Below are 14878 nucleotides of genomic sequence, written 5' to 3' on the forward strand. Positions count from 1 at the left end.
GCCCAAAGCGGGACTCGAACTCACGAATGGAATCGTGAGATCGTGACCTGAGCTAAAGTCGGACGCTTAGCCAACTGAGCCATCCAGGTGCCCAGTTCTGAGGGGTATTTAATGTAAACGAATCTGCTGACCTTCAGGGTGTCTCTGTTTGCATCGGGCAGGAGGATGACAAGAAGGTTCAAAGCCTGTAGTTGTTGCCTCTTGGTTGGAAGATCTGCAAACAGATTAAATAAATCTAAACTCTTTTCTTTACCCAACATTTTTTTTACTTCCTTTTTTGCATTTTGTAAGAAAAAAGTTATTTGGCATAAACATCACTGTGAAATGTAAGACACAACAACTGAGCAGCGAGCATTCTTGAGAGTGTGTTTGAGAGAGATCAGAAGAAACAGCTGCTGCTTTAGAGTTTCCCTCTCCCTCGGAATGCTCACTTCCAACTGTGATCGTATGATGAGCGGCCTTATGTTTGCAGACATACAACAGCGCTTTGGAAATCATCTTAACTTCTGCGTGATAATCACTCCCCAACGAAGAGACACAGAAAGTGGGACCTTCCGTGGTAAGGTGTCAAGATGCATCTGTAACACTGAAGTTTGTTTCTTTACTGGTGAGTGAACACATTACATGGGAAGAGTCCATCAATTCCAAAAGGAATATGAAAAACTGAGCCCGAGACACAGTAAGTGGTCACCATACATCCATGGAACGAATGAGAAAACCAATCAGCAATGACCAAGTTGAAGCGGTACCTTATTAGCATTGATATTTATCACTTTTTATTAGCCCTTAACCCATATAAGTAATACTCAGGGATATTTGGAGTCATTTTGGTATTTTGTTCCTCAGGAATAAATTTGTGCTTGAATCCATTTCCAAAGAATATATGCAAAATAGTATAACTTAACCATTACAAATATTTTAAACAGATGAGGATTTCGGTCATGGCTCCCCCTAGAAATTCTGAAGAAATGTTATGAAATGACACATGAGAATCATCTCAATATTATACACTTGAGGAATAGCCTGGAAAATAACAGAATTATTCAGCCATAAAATAAAAAGAACAATATCTTGCCACCTGTGACAACATGAGCAGACCTTCAGGACATTATATGAAGTAAAATACGACAAAGATAGATACCATATGATTTCACTTATAGGTGGAATCTTAGAAGAACAAACAAAACAAAAACAAAAAAATAAGCTCATAGAAACCAAGAACAATTGGTGCAAGCCAGAGGCGGGGGTGCTGAGGGGGCAAAACAGGTGAAGGGTGTCAGTAGGCACAAACTTGCGATGTAAGGTACAGCATGGCGACTACAGTTAATAACAATGTATTGCATATTTGAAAGTTGCTAAGAGAGTAGGTCTTAAAAGTTCTCCTGACAAGAAAAAAAAATACTGTGACTATGCGTGGTGATGAATGTTCATCAGACTTACGGTAATGACCATTTTACGATATATACAAATGCCAAACCATTATGTTGTGTCTAATGTTATAGGTCAATTATATCTCCATTAAAAAAAAAAAAGTTGGAATCCTCCCCCGAACAGGTCTGGTGGAGCTCACCATAGTCCTCAACAGTGGCCCCCGTTCACTCTCGAAAGTGTCCCAATTTGGAAGTTAAAGATATGGCCATTAGAACGTAGTGGTGGCTTCTTTCCTTTACAGATGGCTTCTAGGACTAAATGGAATAATTATGCCAGTACATAAACCTTAAAAGATCCCTGTATTCACTGCAAAAGAATCAACAACTATTTGAGACGTTAATTTGGAGCTTGCCCAAGACCACGAAACAGCAAGATAGGAGGTGTTTGCAGCCCTCCATCAGGGAGGCAGCCAAATAATTTGTTCCATGTTTCTGCGTGACAATTTCAGAACTTAATTTTTCAGGAAATAATCACAGACTCTGCCGCATCTCCCTGTGCTTTTATGATAACTAGTAATCCACAGCTTCTCCAGTAAGTGTTGCTTTTAACACTTGGCAAGAAAAAAAAAATGTATCAGATTTTACGTGACTCGTTCTATTATAAAAGAAATGTGAAGTTCCAGGTTTTAATGAGAAAATATGTTGTATTGCTTGATGGGCATGCAATTAATCTGTACCTGAAGAGAACATTCTGTTAACCGTTTACTCAGAGACGCGTATTTCTAAAGGAAAAGGAAAACAATGTGTGGCATTCAAGCATCCGTTGACAGTGAGTCAATTTGTCTACCCAAATATATCTGGTTACATCCTTTGGGATGCAAAGTGTCATTAAAACAATTAATATGGACAGCGGCAGGACAAGGACTGCTCCAGAGAGAGATGGCACTTACTCTGGACAGCTTGAAAGGCTTTCAGATACTCTACACTCAGCAGCGGCTGGGGCAGCTCCCGGATGAACAGCTTCAGCAGGCTGGCCGCGTCATGCTGCTTGACACTTTCCCAATTAAACGTCCCTTCATAAAACTTTGCTTCTAGTTCTTGGCAAAGATTCTGAAAGGCAGAAGAAGAAGAAGAAAAAAAAGCTACAGTAAGTGTATTTTTTTTTCCTGCTGAAAGTGTGATCCACTTCCCACTTTACAAGAGATTGTACTCTCTCGAAAGAATCTGAAAGTACTTCTCTGTCACTCAGAAAAATACTACTCCGCCAAACATACTTTTCCAATGAAAAATTATACCCATGGCCCCCGAAATCCAAAAATTGTATACATTCTCCTGGATATGCAACAGACCCTAAGCAGTAAGGGTTTAATTAAAAGATTAGTTAAGGGGTGCCTGGGTGGCTCAGGTCATGATCCCAAGTTTGGGAGTTCGAGCCCCCCCATGGGCTCTCTGCTGTCAGCGTGGAGCTCACTTCGGATCCTCTGTTATCTCTGCCGCTCCCATTCATATGAACTCTCTTTTTCCCAAAAATAAACATTAAAAATTTTTTTTATTAAAAAAAAAGATTAGTGGAAATAGTCTTTCCATCTGGGGGGCTTTATGTTAATTTTTCACTCAATTTTTAAAAACTCATTTTTATCAAGTCTGTTTTAAATTATTTAGAAGTACATTACATAACAAAATACATAATCAATCTTGGGGCTGTAAGCAGAAGGCTACCTCTGATTAGTCACCTCTGGGAAATGGAAAACCAAATTCTACAGCAAATGAGGCCTGAAAATACATCAATATACCTGTCTTGGTATATTGGCTTACTTATGGTAAGCCGTAAGTGACACAGCCATCCTGCTGTTAGCTGGATGGAGTCGGAGTCCATGCAAAATTAGAAATACCAAGTTCATTTACCTCAAGGACTCCATAAGATTTGCCAAATTATTAGTAATCAATTTAGTTTCATAATCACTATTTTCTACATGCATTTCACTGTGGCATAAATCTTATTATGTTGGAAATCCTTCCAAGTTTCTGTCACGTCCTTGATTATTTTAAACTGTTCTCCCAAGGAATATTCTTCATTTTTCTTGCAAGGTGAATTTAGTCCGCTTTCTCTTCCCAACACAACTCTGCCCTCTACTTATTTTTGTAATTGGTGAAATACATAAAGGTGAGCCCAGAAATGGGGAGGAAGGGAAAGAGAGGCAAAGGGAGAGAGGAACGGAAGGAGGGAAGGAGAGAAGAAGTAAGGAAGAGGGAGAGGGAAGTAGGAGAGGGGGAGGGGGAAGGGAGAGGAAAAAGGAGAGGGGGAGGACTGAGAGGGAGGGGGAAGGGCTGGGGGGAGTAGGCAGAAGAGTATAAAGAATTTGGTGGGGCTGGGGAGAAAGACAACCAAAAACTTTGCATATTATCTTTAAATTATTTATAATGGACCAGCTGCTGCATAATTTGGGATGTGACAATAGGCTGGGTTGAAGAGTTGAGCCAAATGAATCCACTTAATTGACCTTCTTAGAAATTACATTTCTAAGAGCTGGTCTGCCAGCCCTCCAGTCAAAAATGTAAAACATGCATTCTGTTCACTACTCTATACTCAAGGAAATGTGTTTACAACTCTTAGGAGTTGGCCATCACATTGTGCTAATGAGTGAACTGAGAAGCGGTATTCTTGCTGATGTGGATAATCTGAAGTCACGCTACCTGTTTCTGAGGGATTCTTTCTCTGTAAGAGGACGTGCTTCTCAACAGAACTTATCTCAGAATCACACACACTATCCATGTTTGACTGTTGGTTAAAAAAAAAACAACAAAAAAACAAAAAAACAAAACAAAAACAAAAAAAACCAATGGCACCTAATCAAACTTACACGGACCCCAAAGCAGTTTCAGGGACCTCTGTGAACCAGACACCAAACCCACGGGACACAAGCTGAATGAAATTTGTGAGCAGGGTATATATATCAGGTTACTCGAATCTGATTAAACTGAGATCACCCTATGCAGTAAGAGCCAAGTAGGCCGAAACTAGCATCCTACATTGAGGAAGCTTATCAAAATAAGCAGATGATGTGAACCGTGCAAGGTATGAATACTAATTCCAGTCCTGGCAGTCCCACAGCCTCAGTCACAGGCAAAGAGCACGTGCGCCCACCAAGAGTCGTTTCTCCCTGATTTAGTTCTAAAAATGTCCGATAGAATAGGTCTTGAGGAAATGAAGAGAAAATCTCTCTTCTCCCTATCCTGTTTTCTCTTGGATTTGCAAATTCTGGAAGACTTGTGCTCTTCTCAGGTGAGAGCCAAAGCTGACTTTGGAGGCGAGGGAGAGGAGACTGTTAGTGGCTGCTAACCAAAACCTCTTCCTAGACACGTTTCCCAGATAGAGCCACAATTTCAAGCATGAGGCCCCTGTAAAATGCAATTCCCCTGGGACGCTGATGCACTATGCCTCATCTGCAGGGTGAGTCCATCTTTACATGCATTTATTGGATGCTTTATCCCCAGAGCAGGAGCTGGGGGACAGGGAGAAAGGCGGAAGATACACAGCATCCCAAGAGAGTGGGAACAAAATGCCATCTTGCCAGAAAAGGTGACAGGGGGAGGGAGGAAGGGCAAGTCTGGGAATCACCTCATCTCTTTCACAAGCCAGGCTTGGGCTACCTGGCATCCAGTGAGACAGGAAGTATGAAAGTCAGGATAGCAGTGGGGCAGAGTCTCATTCTGTCAGCTCCCAAAGACTCCTGTATGGGGACTATTATCATGTCTCCTACTCTGCCCCCCTGCTGGAGTTTATCATCCTGACTTTTTAATCTTTTTTTTATGTTTATTTTATTTTTGAGAGAGAGAGAGAGAGAGCGTGCACACGTTGGGGAGGGGGACAGAGAGCACAAGGAGGAAAGGAGAGAGAGAGGGAGACACAGAACCTGAGCTGTTAGCAAGGAGCCTGACTCAGGGCTCGAACCCACGAACCATGAGATCATGACCTGAGCCGAAGTGGGACGCTTAAACCGACTGGGCCACTCAGGCGCCCATCCTGACTTTTTTCAATTGCTATTACTCATGCTGACTAAATCCACCACCAGTCCCCCTATTGATACTTTGACTCATCATGTTCTCTTTTCCTGAGAAGGATGAAACTACTCGTGTCTTTTTGCTTGTTATGCTTTTGTGCCTATTCTAGGCTTGCACAGCAAAGACATTAAAATTATTTGCTTCTTTATTTGTCATGGTATTATTACAGCTAATGTGATTCTGAAGAGAAATCAAAACCTATAAAATCAGCAGAGACTACATAAAACCAAATATAAACTGAATGTTAAGAAAACAGAAAACTAAATACAAACTGAATGTGAAGGGTCACCTGGGTGGCTCAGTCAGTTAAGCATCCTACCCCTGGTTTCAGCTTAGGTCCCGATCTTACGGTTTGTGGGATCGAGTCCCAAGTCAGGCTCTGCGCTGACAGCGTGGAGCCTGCTTGGGATTCTCTGTCTCCCTTCCTTTTTGTCCCTCCGCTGCTCAAGCTCTCTCTCTCTCAATATAAATAAATAAACTTAAAAAAATTAAGCGGTTTTATCATTATACACGAGAAGAAGGGGTGGGGAAGACAAGTTACCTTTTAAATTTTTTTTTTTCAACGTTTTATTTATTTTTGGGACAGAGAGAGACAGAGCATGAACGGGGGAGGGGCAGAGAGAGAGGGAGACACAGAATCGGAAACAGGCTCCAGGATCTGAGCCATCAGCCCAGAGCCTGATGCGGGGCTCGAACTCACGGACCGCGAGATCGTGACCTGGCTGAAGTCGGACGCTTAACCGACTGCGCCACCCAGGCGCCCCCCTTTTAAAAGGTCAAAGCTGTCTGTGCTGACAGCTTACAGCCCGGAGCCTGCTTTGGATTCTGGGTCTCCCTCTTTCTCTGCTCCTCCCCGCCCCCCTCAAAAATAAACATACATTTAAAGCATTTAAAAATAAAATGGCAAAGCAGAATTAAACAACATTGGTGGAACTCAGAGATCACCTTGATCCTAATGGCAGCTCCGGGTATTCTTAAGAGACCTTCAGTTTCCAAGCCTCCCTCTTCAATCCGAGAAATCAGCTGCGTAGAAACAGAAGAACATTCTGACTTGGGTATTCTTGAGAGGTACAATTCCAAATTCAAGATCTGCTTCACATATAAATACACGCAAGCTGACGTGTAAACTGGGTTTCACCAAGTTTCAAATGCTATGGCGCTAGCCCTACCCTGCAAACCAGTGAAGCCCCGAAACTTTACTCACAAATTAGAAAAAGTTGGGTTTTATTCTCCTTTATTACAGAAGTGTATAATTTCACACAACAGCTGTCATACTCTAAACAAATGGAGACTGAAGATGTTCATTGTTTAAAAGCCACTGAGACCATCCATTTCTTCCGCTTTTCCAGAAATGTATGTTCTGCAATCAAATAAATCTAGGAAATTCCAGTACTTGCACATTTACATCTCATTTTTGGTTTGTTTGAAATAATTATTTATGGTATGAAGAAAAAAAACGGTTTGCGAATATTCATTTTTAAGCTTTTAAGCTTTTGGTGGTAAACCTAAGTAAAAAACAGTTCTTGTATAGGGTTTTTAAATCGTACCTGATACCCAATGAATACATATAGGTCTGTCTCCAGAACCGCATTAAAGTAACAAAGATTTTTTTTTTTTTTAAATAATGCCAAAACCTACAAGATTAAGGCAAATGGAGAAATTACAATGGCATACTGTTGGAAGCTTAGGAAGATAATTAAAAAAAAAGTGCTTAGTTTCTTGGCAGAGTGATCTTCCAATTGAAATACGTATTCCCTGGGCAGTGCCCAAAGGCTTTATAGGGGGTACTCTGCTATTTTAAGGAAATCCATTTCCTTGTCCTCAGGTTAAATATAAGGCAATTACTAGTATCAGATAGGTTTTCCTTCCTACCACCCACCCCTTTTCACAAGTCTTATCACTTCACAAAAGACAGACCTACTCTACACTCATCCCCAAACTTACTAAAATCTCTCTGCACACCCTAAGACATAAATAAAATCTTCCAGAGTGCCAAAGAATGTAAATTTTTATCTTTTTTTTCCCCAGAGAAATCTCCTTTAATGATTTACCAAGGCTCTATAAACTGCACGAAGCTTACTGCTTCTCCCTTGCTTATACAAGTGTCTACTAGGAGCAAAGCATGGTATCGTAAAATGAGGTCTCCTGACCTTTGTCTAGATGTCCTGAAATCAGATATATTGTACTGTGTAGACACTGGAAGAGAGAGAATTTTTCTTTAATGACCTCACTTCTTCTATCCCTGGATTATGGCCAAAGAATGCACTGATCTTGGGGGAGTCAGGTAAGAATAAAGCAAAGAGTAGTCTCGAAATTCTCCTAAGGATTTATTATCAGCTGAAGAAAGAACCATCCTTGACCAGTCAAAGCAGTACATGGTTTTTAAAAATTCAACTGGAATCTTTTCCAAGATCACATTTTTCAATTACGTTAGATAGTAAACCCACAGCAAACCTTTACATGAATTATCTCAGATGAGAAGGGCATTATTCAATAAAGGATTTAAAACCAAATTTATCAAATAAGACCATGCAAAATTTATTCACTGTTCAAGCAATTTTCATTTTTATTTCATCTTCTAAAATGTTTAAAATGTTCTAGTGGCAAAAAATAAAATTCTGTGCTAGCTGCTACAGCAAATTAGTTCCTAGCAGTAATATATGCCTTCCGTTTTCATTAAATACACAGGAAAAATGGATAATTTCTAAATAATTGACAATAAGTCTTGAATTTTTATATTTAAGTTCTTTTCATTATTCTCTAATGTGAAAGAGCAGCATTCAATAGAGATATGCATATATATGCCTCAAAGACTGCCATGTGTTTTTTTTTCATATTTCTCTCTTTAAAAGTAACATTTTTATGGGGCACCTGGGTGCTCAGTCAGTTAAGCATCCGACTTCAGCTCAGGTCATGATCTCACACTTTGTGAGCTCAAGCCCCGTGTCGGGCTCTGTGCTGACAGCTCAGGGCTTGCAGCCTGCTTAGAATTCTGTGTCTTCTTCTCTCTCTGCCCCTTTCCTGCTTACGCTCTCTCAAAAATAAACATTAAACATTTTTTAAAAAATAACTTTTTAGCTACCACATTATATAGCATTATCAAAATATAAATAATATTCTATAGCACTTTTACTTTCAAGACTTAAAAATGAAAAATAACTATATTGATCTATATTTTAATCAGGCTGCTTTTTAGTAATTTATCCTACAAGAGACATTACATAATTTATCAATAATGTTCATACTATTTCCCAAGAGAGATTACATACTTACACAAATTTATGAATTGAAAACGAAGTCAGAAGTTTTTGACACAAAGTATCTTTGATTTGGCAGATTCCTGTGACAGTGAGAATTTGCCAGTTTGTCAGAATTTTTCTATAGATAAAAATTAAGAATATTTCTATTTCCCTAACTCTTTCCGAGACTACAGTTTAAACAATGTGTCTCTGAGCAAAAACAAAACAAAACTAACAAGAAAACAACAGATATGATTCACAGATATTAGCTAAGCTTTGTTAAAGCCCTTTTTGGGGTATAATTCTTTTTTTTTTTTTTTTTTTAATTTTTTTTTCAACGTTTTTATTTATTTTTGGGACAGAGAGAGACAGAGCATGAACGGGGGAGGGGCAGAGAGAGAGGGAGACACAGAATCAGAAACAGGCTCCAGGCTCTGAGCTATCAGCCCAGAGCCCGACGCGGGGCTCGAACTCACGGACCGCGAGATCGTGACCTGGCTGAAGTCGGACGCTTAACCGACTGCGCCACCCAGGCGCCCCAGGGGTATAATTCTTAATAAATAAAAAAGTATAATCCTCTAAAAATTGGTAATAAATCTTTTTTTGCAAATCAGTGACTTCCAATTCTTTCCTTTGTACAAAATGGAGGAAATACCTAATTGGGGTGAGAGTTGATCACTCAAAAAATATCTTTCAGTGACAGATGACTGTATTTTTTGTGCTTATAATTCAGAGGGGACGCAAGTAGAGGAGTTTTATCTAAGAGTAAACTCTTTATACCCTTATTTTTTATGTGAACAAAAAGACTTTAAGGCTATTATCTAACAACTTCAAACTGGTTGGAAGCCTGAGTCTTCAGAATGTTGAAATGAGTGACAGAAATGTAAAATAATAAATGAGAAAACAATTCCAAGAGAAAATCACAGGGGACTGCATTTAATCCTCAGCCTGATCAGGAGACAATTTCCAAATTTCTGTGGGAACCAAAGCTTACTCTTCACTAGTATGATGGTGAATTTGATAAAAGTCCAGTGTGACTCATCATTGGTTATTTGGTCAAACACCAGCCTAGATGTTACTGTGAAGGTATTTTTTACGATGTAATTAACACTTAAATCAGTACATTCTGAGTAAAGCAAATGACTCTACATAACGTGGGTGGGCTTCATCCAGTCAGTTGGCAGCCTCAGCAGTAAAGACTGAGGTTTCCCAAAGAAGAGGCAATCCTGCCTCAAGACTAAAACATGGAAAGCCTACAGGAGTTTCCAACCTGCAGGTTTTGGGCTCAATGCTGCCATTATCACCTCTGGCCAAGTTTCCAGACTCTGGACTGCTCTATTTCAGATGTGCCGTTCCCACAATGGCATAAGCCAATTCTTTAAAAGAAATCTCTCTGTACAAACATGCATACACACACAACATCGTATCTGTTCTGTTTCTCTGGAGAACCCATATCCACTTGGAAAGGATGCTGGTGAGATCCTTGCTCCATACAGTCATCTGTGGTGGTAACGTGCACCTTTTACTTAAACTGATGTGAATACATGGCCCACATTTGTTAGCATCTCCAGCTAATCACAGGCACGGTTGACAACTATCCACACAGATACAAGGTCTACAGGCAGGGACTGGCAGAGGCTGATGAGTAGAACACACGGCGTGGAGCAAAGATCATTAGGAGAAACAATGAGATACAGGTTTGGGTGTAATGGTGAACATGAGGAATAATGCAATCAGAGGTTACTAGCTAAGACAGCTAATGACTGGTTTGGAAGAGCAGAAGAATCCGTGCCAAGGAGACTAAGCTTTACTACTGAATGAGTTTGTTGAGCCAGCCAATTGTGAAAGTTCCCACTGCCACTCTTGCTCTCCCCAGAGCTTTCAGAAATTGTGATGTGCTGAAAAAAATCTACAGCTTGGGTAGTCCATAACTGATCTGACCTACCTTCCTCGCTGTAGCATTCCTGGCTTTTATCACCTAGAATCTGGGTTTCTGAACAATGATGGCTCAGAGATTAGACTGAAATTTTTATATTGCCATAGATCCTCCCCTTATGAATAACTGAGCGTGGATCACACCAGTGACTTGATAGTTTAGCAATCACTTTCTAATTCTACTTTATGGTTTCTTTGCCTACTTTGGAAGTAGGCACTAGTAAATTAAATTGGACATCCTCACTGTAAATAGGAAAGCTTGGGAAATACATACAGGCATGAAATATTCATGAGGATACAATTCCCTAGAAACTTATAAGCAGTTCCCACTCCTGTGTATTATAGAATTGAAATCTCAATTATACCAAGCTAGCTAATATAAGACAGGAAAATGATGCCAGGTAATCACAGTTATAGTAATAACACAGAAAACATCACCATGAAATAAAAATTATGAGCCCTTGAAACAAATTTGTTTCCTGAATAGAAAAATCAAAGTACAAAATAAAAGAGCACATCAATTGGAAAATGAGATTATAATATTATGAATGCCAAGGAAAAAAACTTCTATTAGTTCAAGTATGTTCTCTCTATGCTGACCCATCTAGGCTTACTTACTTTTTGAAATATCAAGGGTATTCGAGTTCCTGGTACTTTCCTCTGATCTTGTTCTAACAATACTGTCAATGGAACACAAAAAAGACCAGAATCTGCAACAAAAAATAAAATTTCTTAATTTCCATCAATCTACAAAATATTAATGCAAAAATATTACGTCAACAGACTTCTGATGTAGTCATTCAAACACACAACTATTTATTGAGGACTTCTAAGTGAATGACAGTACCTAGCCATTATGTATACACATCTCAATAAGAAAATCTTGACCCTGTCTTATATACAAGGAAAGACAACTAAGCAAATGATTGCAAATAATCATCAACATAATTAGAAAGCTATAGGGATGCCTGGGTGGGTCAGTCCGTTAAGCATCCGACTCTTGATTTCGGCTCAGGTTATGATCTCGCGGTTCAGGAGATTGAGCCCTGTGACAGCCTCACACTGACAGCACGCAGCCTGCTTGGGACTCTCTCCCTCTCTTTCCACCCCTCCCCTACTCGGGCACGCATGTGCACACGTGTTCGCTTTCTCTCTCAAAATACATAAACATTAAAAAAATAATAATTAGAAAAGTGTAAACTGCCAGATAAGAGAAATAGTGCTATAGGAGTATGTAAAATATGCAAATAATTTACTAAAGGTAATCAAAAGTTCTGGTTAAAGCAAACGTTACTCATCTCTTTCATACTTAATTGACATCTAACATCCTACAATACAGAAAAATATAAATTCTTGCTTTTTGAGAAATCAGCCAACATTATGATCTTGTTCTACAAATGTTTTTCTTTGGAAAATATAGATATTTGGTAATCTTAAATTGAAATTCATAGTTTTATATATTTGGGAATAACTCCCCACGAAATGAAAGGCAACAATTTATAATTTTTCTAAATTAAAATCATATGCATTCAGTCTGGTGTGAGCATAACTTCTGCCTAGCACCTCCTACCCCACCCCCATCACTGAATGTACAGTTAGCACAGAAGTGTGACACACATCATCAGGGGAGATATAAATCATTTGTGAACAAGGGGGTGGGGGTTGTACTGTGGAATGAGGACACTGAAAACTGACTCTCTATAGAGATGCCACTCAAAAGAATACCAGTAACCCAAAAAATAATTTCTAGTTTAGGAATTAAGAAAAAATGTAATATTCAAAAATGTCAGGAGTCCAGTTTGGGAGATAAATCTATTAGATAAGATACAAAAATATTTAAGAAACAGAAAGAAAATCTATTCTGTTAATAGTTAACGCTCTTAATGAGAATGGCTTATTATTTCTCTCTGTTAGAAAGCAATTCTCAAACATAAAAAAGCCTCTCTAAGCCATTTTAAAAGTCCTGAGTACTGAGTCACAGCTATTTAAATTATATTTCTATTTTATAGTTGGAAAAGGCTTTGTGACAAGTTTCTGAAAAAACATCTAAAGTCTTTCATTATCTATAATGGACTTGTGGAAAATCAGAAGCACCATTTAACTCAGAAATTCACCATCTCAAGCCTTAAGCTAAAACACTCAGAGGAACTGAGCACAGAATGAGGTCTTCTGGGGCCCAGCATGGGAGAAAGGACCTTGAGGGTAGATATACTTCATTCCTACAGAGAAACTGCCTCTAAAACTTAAATCAGGGAAATACGTGTCTTTATTAATGTTACCATAGTAACTCAATAATCCTAATTCTTGGTATCTCTTTAAGGGAGCACTTAAAGAAGAGGTCAGATTCCTAAACAGTTAAACTTTGTCAATAGAGAATTATCTGGATTTCCAGACCAAGAATTGAGAAGATGTCTGTTCTCTATCATATCATAAAAAATAAAGTCTGCTTATATAATGGATAAAGCAAGTTGCTTACAAAAGAAAAACACATATCCACGATGAGTATAGTTTGGTGGTGTTATGGCCACAATGGCATTATTTTCTTAATATTAAGTGAAGAATGTTTTTTGCAAAATAGTTAAAAGTAGAATGTAAATGAGCAAAGAGGCTACTAACCACCCTATGTATCCCATCAAATAAGTAAGCAAAAGCAATCGATCAACTACCTTCAAGTTATTTTTCAAGATCTGATTTTGGAAATAAAGTAGTTTATGTACCCAATGTACTTTTTAAACATACTATTTTCAAAGGAAAGAACATTTGTGGAAAGATTCCTTAACTTAGGATTTCCTTCAAAGGTAATTAAGTATTTTATTACCTCTTTATTTTCTATAGTCCAGGAGAATGGTGTATGTTTATCAAGTTTCAAGATTTTTGAAAACAACGTTTTAGAATCTGAACTTCAGATGTTTTTAAGTGTCAGTTTACTTTGTAGGTGTTTCCCCCTCTAAGAATACCACTCAAAAGCTCATCTTTGCTACTTCTGAAGTAAATCTAACTGTTCTTTATTTCAAAATTACCTTTTGTTTTGATTTTCACAGCTTTTTGTTGCTTCAGTTCAACACCCAATACATCGTAGAGGGCAGTCAGCTCAATTAGGGCTAAATGGCAAACCTTCTTCATATCCTGGGGTGCCAGGTCACCAATCTTGGTGGTACCCGTTTTGTCTTTTGGCAGTCTGAAATTCTAAAATAAGTACCATTAATAAAGGTTTATAATATCTAACCCTTTTAGTCAAAGACGACTAAACTGTAACTATACAAAGAAGCTATACTCAAAGTAGTGACAATGAAAGCTATGGCAGAATTTCTATAGTCAGGATGAACCGCCATCTTGTCATGAGGATGGTCCTCAAACCTATAGCGAGTCAGTATGTGAGGTACAACAGACGATGCGACCAGACTATGTACTAGTAGTACTAATCCTCGTGGCAAAGAGGACAAAAGAGATGGTAAAACTGAAAAAGAATTCTAGTTATTGACTTTTAAGAACCAAGGAAGATTAGAAGACCAACCATGAGTAGGAGGAGGAGGAAGAAAAAGAGGATAGAGCCATGAGTGAGTGCTTACAATGTACGAGGTACCCTTTACCTACATTCTGTAATGTGTATTATAGGTATAATGATGTGAAATAAATAATATTTATAATACATATTAAAATATTGTCATAAAAACCCAGATAAGATAGGTACAGAAGGGCTGTAGAGCACTGGGGTGACAGGGAGAGCAGAAGAGATACTAACAGCATGGACGTTAAAGCCAGAATGACTACCACTCATCTAGCTACTGACTGGCCACTAACAATCTGGCAACTGCTTAACCACGGTTTCTGAAAACGGCAGAAGGGGAGGACAGTGGGGAGGAGGAGGGGAGAGGAGGCAGGACGAAGGAGGAGGACATAGGTAGAGGGGAGAGGAAGAAAAAGAGAACAGGTAGAGGGGAAAAGGAGAGAAGGAGGGGAAGAAGGCCACCTAGTTCAGTGGGCTGTAGTGACGTTTAAATGCCTGGCACTTCCCAAGCACCTTTATATTGTCCCTATCATTATTACCTTCACCACAGAATAAATCAACTGGGACTTAGAGATACTACTATCACAGGCAAGTAAGTGGTGTTTTGTTGTTTCCTGCCTTTCCCAAATATTATCTACGACCTATTCAGCCGCTTTTAATATTAAATGCATTAAACATAAGAAAGCACAAAGTAAAAACATGAATCTTGCTAACATATTTAAGACAAATTTTATTCCTACTGCATTTACGGATTACTAAAAACT

The 14878-nt window shown here is 38.9% G+C and overlaps 1 protein-coding gene across 7 annotated transcripts in view; it reads right to left on the reverse strand.

The window, feature by feature from the left end:
- Positions 1–14878, reverse strand: part of ARHGAP18 (Rho GTPase activating protein 18) — a 194931-nt gene that overhangs the window by 24237 nt on the left and 155816 nt on the right. For 5 of the 7 annotated variants that reach the window (XM_045499537.1, XM_045499541.1, XM_045499542.1 and 2 more), the window contains exons 6-10: positions 13627–13792; positions 11225–11316; positions 6378–6455; positions 2321–2480; positions 132–214 (exon numbers count right to left, since the gene is read on the reverse strand). In XM_045499537.1, the coding sequence (XP_045355493.1) occupies positions 132–214; positions 2321–2480; positions 6378–6455; positions 11225–11316; positions 13627–13792 (579 nt within the window). The remainder of the gene's footprint in view (positions 1–131; positions 215–2320; positions 2481–6377; positions 6456–11224; positions 11317–13626; positions 13793–14878) is intronic. The other 2 variants (XM_045499538.1, XM_045499544.1) reach the window with 1 other exon arrangement.

The sequence above is a fragment of the Leopardus geoffroyi genome, chromosome B2 (genome assembly GCF_018350155.1).
Source record: "Leopardus geoffroyi isolate Oge1 chromosome B2, O.geoffroyi_Oge1_pat1.0, whole genome shotgun sequence".
Taxonomy (NCBI): Eukaryota; Metazoa; Chordata; class Mammalia; order Carnivora; family Felidae; genus Leopardus; species Leopardus geoffroyi.